General features: G+C 33.9%; 1 protein-coding gene across 9 annotated transcripts; it reads right to left on the bottom strand.

Moving 5' to 3' along the window:
- Positions 1 to 1,653: 1,653 nt before the first annotated feature.
- LOC114748601 (protein LAZ1) lies at positions 1,654 to 8,037 on the bottom strand. 9 transcript variants are annotated; one of them, XM_028937036.1, is made up of 9 exons: positions 7,912 to 8,037; positions 6,915 to 7,165; positions 6,761 to 6,817; positions 6,417 to 6,525; positions 5,264 to 5,448; positions 5,076 to 5,164; positions 3,814 to 4,075; positions 2,894 to 3,142; positions 1,654 to 2,281 (listed from the first exon to the last, which is right to left on the bottom strand). In XM_028937036.1, exons 2-9 carry the CDS (start codon positions 7,083 to 7,085, stop codon positions 1,922 to 1,924), a joined length of 1,482 nt encoding a protein of 493 aa, XP_028792869.1. In that variant the 5' UTR covers positions 7,086 to 7,165; positions 7,912 to 8,037; the 3' UTR covers positions 1,654 to 1,921. The 9 variants fall into 9 exon arrangements, with proteins under 9 accessions (XP_028792869.1, XP_028792866.1, XP_028792870.1 ...); XM_028937033.1 differs by having other exon boundaries at positions 7,891 to 7,938; XM_028937037.1 differs by lacking the exon at positions 7,912 to 8,037 and adding an exon at positions 7,543 to 7,658.
- Positions 8,038 to 9,672: the final 1,635 nt, after the last annotated feature.

The following is a 9,672-nucleotide window of genomic DNA, read 5'->3' as shown; positions in this document are numbered from 1 at the left end:
CTAGTTTGACATTCAATTTAGTTCTAAATATAAGACTTTTATTCACTTTATCTTTTATATTTATTTATTTAAGATAGTCTTTATAGTAATTACACATGTTAAATATTTTATAATTCTAACTAATATACATGATTAATAAGAATATTTCAGGAAAGACAACACCTATTTATTACAAATAACTAATTAAAATATTTTTTTAATATATTTAAATTATTTAACTAACTCTTATATTAAGAATATGAGATAGTACGTTTTGTTGTTTGTCTGATTTTTGCTCGGAAGTGAAACTATCTTTTTATGTATTGTTATTTAATTTCTTGTCGTGTTGGTGACGGTGAGCGGAGGTCTGTTAGGCTTGATTCCACTCATCTTTTAAGGTTTGATGAATTATTTTGTTTCACTTGAGGATATATCTTGCAAAAATTGATAATCCGTGTCTATTACACTATGAGATCCTGGCACTGTGTAAAATTAACAATCCATGTCTATTATAATATACTACTTTAACTAATTTGAATAAATTAAAAAAATTTTGTTAAGTTAATTATTTGTAGTAAATACTACCTCTGGTTCTAATTATAAGAGCCAGTTGATAAATTTGAGAAAATTAAGAAAATAAGTTGAGTTAGTTATTTGTCCTAAATAAGTATTGTCTTTTCTAAAATATTCTTGTTAATCAAATGTATTGACTAAAACTATCACTATTAGAAGGATTACTTTGAGAAAAAATATATAAATACGAGAGACAAAGTGGGTTGGGATTTTATACTTAAGATCAAAATAAAAGTCAAACATGATCTTATATTAAGGATCAGAGGTAGTATATTACTTTTCTCAAAATACCCTTACTAATTATGTATCTCAACTAAAACTATAACCTTTAACATAGACAACTACTACAAAAACTATTTTAAATAAATAAATAAATATAAAAAACAAAGTGAATTGATATTTTATACTCCTCCATTCCTTAATATAAGACCCATTTAACTAATTTGATTAGATTAAGGAAGTTAGGTAAGTTAGTTAATTATAAGAAAAGTGACACATTTTTTGTAAAACACCATAATCATCTTTCTTAATACCCCTCTCCCTCTTCTACTTAATTATGGTTGAGGGAGTATCTATAAAAGTAATTTAGCGAAAAATAACAAATATGATAAATGAGTCTTATATTTAAGACTAAAACCAACTCCAGAATTAGATCCTATACTAAAAACCAGAAGAGTGTTTAAGATCAAATTAAATGTCAAAATAGCTATAATGATCCTGTGCAAATGTAGTTATTTCGACCACTTAGGAGGTTTAAAAATAAAATAATTACTCCTGTTATCCATTTTTTTCTGGGAAAAAAATATACGCAGTGAGCATCCATTCACGAGATGCTGGATGGAAAAGAGAAAAACCAAAGCCCTATGCAACAGGGTCATTTTAAAGAAGTGAAGAAAAACGGATCAAATACACTCAGTTTTAGACCCTTAGGCCGTGAGATTTACCAACCTATACGTACATGGATTACCATCCATGGCCCTAAATCAGGCGGACCTCCTTCACTGAATTTAAACACTGACGAGACCATATGGTACCATTAACGTTCCAATCAAAAGCAGCAATATGTTAAAAAAAAAACAAACAAACAAACAAACAAACATGTTGGACAGACACATCTGTAGCTCATCTCAGCAACCATTAAATTTTTCTTCAGCCATAGCAACTGCTACAAGCTACCAGAATAAACATCTATACAAAAATTCAAGACCTGTCTATCAGAGAAATGGTACAGGAACAGTACCGTGGTACCTCCGAATGAGGAACAATTTACTTCACAAAATTTCCAACCAGTGCTCTCATGCACCAAATATAATAAAACCTTCCTATGCGTATATAAGAAATCATTTCTCCCTCTGCAAAAATGTACTTGTTACTCTTTGGTAACCCATCTATGGCCTCTAACCTGGTATCCTCCGTAGCTCTGATCACTACTACTCTCTCCTCCGCTCTCCGCACTCACGTATCCTGATTTTCGGCGGTGCTTCTTTCCCCTTGATACCCCACTGTCACTAACACTCCCCGTCAACAAGGGGTCATCTATTCCCCGAATCACCCTCCTTGCAGGTGATGATGATGAAGCAATGCAACTATCGTCCTTTGTTCTCTTTCTATCTTTGTCATTCTTCTTAATGTTTTGAGAAATTCTATGTAGTTTCTCATTAAATCGAGTGATTCCCTTTTCTACTGGCTCCACTGCTTGATTGACGGTGAACCTCACATCTTTCACAATCTGTGTATAAGAAACAGGGAGGCAGATACAAGAAGGAACTGAAAATTAACATGAAATGCACTGAAGGAAATGTCTAATCTATAAATGTATATGGTACAGATAAAGAAAATATTGGGCAATTTCTATTTTTCGAGGCTTCACAGAATGTCCTTGCTTTACTTGCATTATGTTAAAATAAGAAAAACAGACGCACGAGGTTATGAAAGTAACAAAAATTATCATAAACATAATACAAAAATGAAACTCTCCCCACATTTTCACCAAAAATTATTTAAAACTTTCCACACATTCCATATACTATTCGGGATTGCAACTCTGTCAATGAATTTGAATAAATATTTTTGTAATTTTCCCCGCTCTTGTTTTTGTTCGACATCAAGATAGTTTGATAGTTTCTCTCTACATATTATAACATTAACAAGGAAGTTTGTTTCATTTATGAGCGGATTATTTGCCAATAACTCCCACTCAGACAATTTTATAATTTCTTCTTTAAATGTTTAGGAATATATTTATTTCTTAGCATTAGCGAAGAAGGGGCCTTTACTAGGTACTGATCAGCATCACATGGCCTGAATTAGTTCAAGTATTACCAAAATATAGGAAACTTACATATTCACCACCGCCAATAACAACATCACGAACACTCTCTCTGATTGTCATCCCACTCCTTACATTAGCATCAGGATTAGGGAGGCGCAGCTTAGTTGGGCGCTCACTGTCCCTAATCTCATCAGGATCAAGAGGACAGTCAGCAGAGTAATCTCCAAGGACTGAAACACTTCCAGGAAAGCGATCTCCCATTAGCTCGTAAGGCTTTGCTGGAAACACATACAGATGAACTACAGAAGCAATGCCCATCTGTGCTGGATGAATAAAAAGAGCTGTCAAACTTTACTTTTCCCCTTATCTGGAGCAGCCATAGAAACAAAACATGTTATGGAGATGGGAAAGATGATGATGTTTCACAATGCAAAAGATTCAACAGTGAATCCAACGAAGTGTTGAAGAACCAGAGAACTTGAGCATTTGATAAGCACCATGAAAAATACTGCATCAGAGTACTTAAGAAATAAAAACATATGAAATCCTGAACCTTCTAGTATATTCATCCCATAGCCATAGGCCGTCTGGTGTTATCAATCAGAGGGCCTGGTGTTATCATCATTAGTATCTGTAAATTAAGGTTCATAGCAAATATCTTATTCCATCAAAAAGAATATAATATAAATGCTTGGTCGCTAAGCTAATGTAATACGGATAAAAATATTCGTGCATACACCTAAAGGTGTGAAACTGGACAATTAGCAACCAATCAACATTAACCATCAAGAGACCTTTATGCACAACTTATTCTGCATGCCACAGTCACCTATACGAAGCTCTACACCCCTGGGCCACAGAGGAAGGTGTTAAAGCCACCAGAGAATTAAAATAGAACAGCACAAAATTTTAAATAGATATCCAATTACAGCCCCCCAACTTAATTACCCATGCCAGTGCTCAAGCTAACTCCAGTGAAGGATATCTACCTCGATGCAAATGATGAAATCTTGGACACTAGACTTCAACTGAAAGCCTTGTGCTATGGGACTTCTGAACAAACCCAAGGCATAGAGGAGAGCAATTGCCACCCCTTGCCACCAAGTGAGGAAAACAATAGACTTAAATGTCAAAAATTTAGCCAGAGGCTTTATATGTGCCAATTCATCCTTTGTAGCAGCATAAAATTGAACAAGACAGTACAATGCCCATGACTGACTGAAGTTCAGAACCACTGCCAAATAAGGGTACCTACAAAAGTAGCAAAAAGTTCATGCAGTTGATATAACTGCAGATTTTGTTTACCTAGCATTATAACAGCATGCTGGCACAACCTTAGCCTATGAAGACATGAAACATAAATATTTTCCTTAAAAAAGCACAGAATGATGGCATAATTAACATCCATCCGAAAAAGTGATTCAGAAGAGCATTATTGACAATCAGATGCAGACACAATGAACACAATCCCATACATAAGGAGTAGTTTGAAATATCCCAGATCTCTATATGTTAAAGTTCCAAACTACTCTTTATGAAGGCGATTTCAGGTAAACAGGCTCAATACAGCCAAACGGTTCGCAGGTACAAATTTGACATGCCACACCCAGAATTTTCAGCTACATTTCCCATAAACTACCTCAAAAACTTATAAATATTTCTTAATTAATTTATCTCTTTTTCTTTCTATAATTTCATTTTCTCTTTTCACTTTATGTGAAATTTTCAAGTTGTTTAAAAACTTCTAATTTCCATCTCCCATTAGAAGTAAAATTGATGGACTATGAAGATCTTTACACTGACATTTGAGATTTTATATACAAATATACATGGTAAATCTAGAAGAGCTAGAATTTCAAAATGCAAGAGACCACCTGAGGTAATCCCTTTATGTTCAAATAGATAGACAAAAGTTATTCACAAACTATTAGGATACTTGGGACACAAGGAGGAATGTAAAACAAGAGGCAGCCCTCAATTATGACAACGACATAGTGAAGGTGAATTGAAGGTGAAGTAAAAGGAATCTACATTCTAAGCGGGTAAAATCCATAAATACGGCAAATTTTATACCTTTAATAACCAATTAAAAGGAATATAAATGAAAAGAGTAAATAAACAAGTTCTTTGAGTCTTTTGAGACAAATAAAACAACACCACATAAACTACTATGCATCATAGCTACTTCAACATGTTCATGTAATTTGAAGAACCAAACTAATCTTATTGCAGCCATTCCAAATTTTCTTACCCACATCCCCATTTAAATTCTCCTTCACAGTAAACTCCAAAGGCTTCAAGGATTACTGCAATAATAGCACTGAGAGACTTTATTATCATCTGTAAGGGAAAACAAGCATTTTGGAGGAGTTAATATAACACAAAAGATTTACAGGAAAAATGAGAAAAGAATAGATTATCTAAGTAACAGAAGCATACATATTGAACAATTCCAAATTTCACAATTTGGTAAAACCACCGACCAAGTTTCCAGGGTTTAAGGAAGTAGTTCAAAGGAAATGGATGCTTTATAGTTCCCTTTTCAGAACTATGCTCTAATAGAGGCATTTTTGAACTGGCACGGCCTTCTCTTTCCATAAATTCAATGGTCCTTTCCTCCCCACCTATAAGATAGATAGACACCAAAACATTAAATGAACTTGATCTCCCCCCCCCCCCCCAAAAAAAAAAAATGTAAAGGTGGGAGCAGCTACATGTCGAACTCAAGAACATCAATTTAAATCTTAAAATATAAAAGCTACAGAATGTTGAAAGGAATCACAAAATCAATTAAATATATTCCGCAATGCCTACAAAAGTATCAGTCAAAAAATAGAAATGTTGTGTAAACACAATGTAACATATGGGTATTGCAGGAGCAAATTCATGGTTTAATTAGCTTAAAGAACTTGTGGTGACTAAGTTGTAGCTTCATGGTTTCATTAGTTATACGGATGTCGCAAGAGCGAATTCAACACTAATTAATTAAAAAGAGACCAATTCTTTGGGAGGTAATTTGAACACTTTAGGAACAATTGTCCCTATAACTATAAAAGTCAATCGAGATAGAATCTTGAAATCTCATAATGTGAACTCTGATCCTCCAGTGCTTCAAGTGATCAAATCATCTTAAATTAATTATCATTTGCACATGTTATTTTATATTTTGCTTCTTTTAATCAAATATTTATTTTGCTTTTGACTATAAATTAATTGGACTAGGGAAAATCTTCCTGCATTAGGTATGACATTTGGAGTACTCTGGATATACTACTACTACAATCCCGTACACTTGTAAGTCCAATCACAAGCCAAAATCATAAAAATGTTAAGATTCTCAATTCCTAATAAAAATATGGAGATATTTAAATTTTAAAAAAAACATAAGTACAGTCAAACATTTAGAATAAGATATCCCTTTTTGATTAATAGATATTCACTAAATTAAAAGGGCATAAAAGCTTCATTAAAACTGCAAAGGACAATGAAAATGGAGGGGGAAAGAATTTAGATCCAATATTCTAGTTAAAGAAATATTAACATTCTTGAATTAAATTCTATGTGATAAGTACAGGCTACTGCAACAACGTACCCAGACAAGCAACAAGGTATCTTCCAAAGCAATACATGGCAAAGGATTCATAGCAATCCCGCAATATTGCACAGTCAACACTGATCGATGGATCCACCAGTGATACAAACTGCTAACATCAACTTGAGTCAGAAGCATTCAAAACAAAGTAGTTTATGCCATAAGCATAAAACAAATGGGGAAAACAAGGAGGGATTTCAAATTTCACAAATAGACTACAACAATGAAACCCAGGATCCATAGCTACGTATTGAAATTTGTATCTTCTTGTCAACTGGTCCTTTCAGAAATGCTATATCACTTCAGCATCTCAGACAAATTGTAACATTAATTACACAACTTACTGATTCTACTGAATAGCATGGAACCATTAGGATGACTCCAATCAAAAATTTTTGCTCCTATGAAGGGCAAGGGAAAAGAATTGTTAATAATGTAATAAACGGATGCACGCTAGGAAAACAACCATTTAGAAGTTAAACATTGAAGGAGGAGAACCTCAGGATTCTTGTATGCAGAAAGGTGCTCAAACAGGAGATACATTGACAGAGTAAGAGTAATGATGATAAAGGCACCAGCAATTATTGCTGCCCATGTAGGAGGTGAGTAGGCTGATTGGATAAATACGCTGAGATGACCTAATGTCTTCATCAGATGAGGAGATCTCATATGCAATGAGCATAATTGAATTATAAATTCATAAGAACTTGCATTAGGTCGCTGAAGTAGAACACTGCCAAAGGCATTTCCTGTTTAAATAAAGTATTACAAGATGAGAGTTCATCTAATGATAATAGGCCTCACAAACATACAATTGACGCAGAATACAAATGGAATATAATTAACAAAAAAATTGGAGAATTTGATGCCTGTGATATGTAGAAGACCAAAAGATAACCAGTAATAGCATCCTCTGATTTAGTTGAACAAGAAACATCAAAAACACTCACTAAGAATTTATTTTAGCAGTGCACCCCTCGTCGCCCTCTATTTCTTTTTACAAGATACAAAATAATTCAAATGCATACTAATCCGTGATAGATTCGTCAAGAACTTTGAACTTTACGGGACTTACAAAATAAAATAAACTTTCTGAACATGTATGCAAAGAAAGAACATATTGTACCATATAAACTAATCCATGACGGAACCGACCACCTGAACTTGAGCTTGTTTTAAAGTATGAAATTTCAACAATTTGAGCGCAGTGAATCCAATTTATACAGCAAAAATTAATCTAAAAGCAATATAAACAAAAACAGATTGGTGACCAAATATATAGAGTATTTATGTATGTGAACAGAACAGGTTAAAAAAAACAAACGAAAATCTCAATATGCCCGAAATCCATAAAGGCGTTCAGACCCTGGATGGAACACGGAAGCAACAAAATGTGGTAAGGGCTAAAGTAAGTGCCGCTACAAGCTATCAGAAAACTGATATTAAATTCAAGGGTGAGATAAAGTAGGTTTACAAGCCAATCGGACAATCACACTATTAGGATCGTCTTCGTCAAAAAGGAAACGATTGACAGAAGGGTTTCCTTCTCCACAACACTTCAGGTTCGATAACCAAGCTTGGCAATTCTCTGCGTGGTCTCCCTCTCTTTATCGAGCGTATCTGTCAACGGAATTACGTCGATGTGAAATTTTTCATAAACATAAATTTCTTACATGTATAATTTGGAAAAAAAAAAAAAAAAGTCCCTGAAGAATCCTTGAGAATGAGTCATTTTGTTTTTATGTAATTTTGTTTCTGAAATTTGATAAACTTTTCACCATATTTAGTCACTGAAATTTCATTTTATTTTGGTTTAGACCCTAAATTTTAAAATTAGTGCTTTAGTTTCTGAAATTTGACTATATGTTAGTTTTGGCTCCAGCAAATTTTGGTTTTGGCCCTTATTCTAAGGATAAAAAAATTCTTAAGTGAATCAAAATAAAATTAAATTTTTGAAACTAAAATCAAAATAAGTCAAATTTTAAAAAGTAAAAATGATATTAACCATATTAATAATTACTGACTTCACTTTTTTTATAAAAAAATGCAAAATGACATTAATCCATAAAAAAAAACTACAAAGTTTCGAAAGAGATAGAGCAAATATTAGAATTTCAAAACCTAAAGAAAACTTCAACAAAAATAAGGAAAATAAGATTCATATAGAAGTCTCATAAAAGAGCGAGAATCTTTTGCCAAGTCATGGAAAATGAGGTGACTTGTTACTATCATGTTGATGAAAGCTTTGCCCACACAAACAACCAAAGATGGAGAGGATCTTGAAGTGGGGAGATGAGAGTTTATTATCCAAACTCCAAAGCAAAGAGGCTTGCAAGCAACTCCAAAAGAAAAAAAATGGTGAACCTTCCATTCCTTACCTGTTTGTGATTTGTATGGAGAGACTAGAGGCTTATTCACAAAGAGGTCATGGAGGGCAAATGAAAGGGATTGAAATTTAACTCATACGAACTAGTCATTTCACATCTCTTTTCCGTTGATGATCTCCTGCTTTTTGAAGAAGCCAGTATGTATCAAATAGATGTCATGAGCAACACTGTGGCCTTATTCTGCACGATCTCGGGACACAAAATCAGTTTCGAAAAATCTAAAGCCTTCTTTTCCTATAACATTTGTTTTAACAAGGCCACTGATATGAGTTAGAAGTTGGGTATTAGTATAACTGCTAATTTAGGCAAATATTTGGGCGTATTGACTCTTCACAAAAGAGTTAGTAAAGTAATTTGCCACCCTATTATCTATAGAGTCCATAAAAGATTGACCTCATGGAAAGGCAGAGTCCTCAACATGGCTGGGAGAACCACTCTGATTAAGTCAGTTATATCAACTCTTCCAAGTTATCAAATGCATACTGCACTTTTACCTAAAGGCATCCTGAATGAGATTGAAAAAAAAATAGTAGGAACTTCCTATGAAACCAGCAACAAGAAGGTAGGAAAATGCATCTTATTGCTTGGGAAAAAAAAAATCAAACAAGAGAAAACAGGTGGTGGGCCGGGCACTAAAGACTTGCAATGCAAAAAACCAAGCTTTTATCATGAAATTATGTTGGGGGCTGCTCACTAAACTAGAAGCTCTTAGGGTTCAATGCTTGAGCTTGGCAGAGCACAACAAACATGTGGGGCAAGTTCTATAAAGGGATTGGCAGATGTGTTAACAACGGCAACCGAACCCATTTTTTGTGGGATTTATGGTCTCCTTTGGATGAGCCTTTAATCTTCCTAGCTGACAGATATTT

The sequence above is a fragment of the Neltuma alba genome, unplaced genomic scaffold (genome assembly GCF_004799145.2).
Source record: "Neltuma alba isolate B1F8T4 unplaced genomic scaffold, ASM479914v2 tig00005752_pilon, whole genome shotgun sequence".
Classification (NCBI taxonomy): Eukaryota; Viridiplantae; Streptophyta; class Magnoliopsida; order Fabales; family Fabaceae; genus Neltuma; species Neltuma alba.
This window is presented reverse-complemented; position numbering and strand designations above follow the sequence as displayed.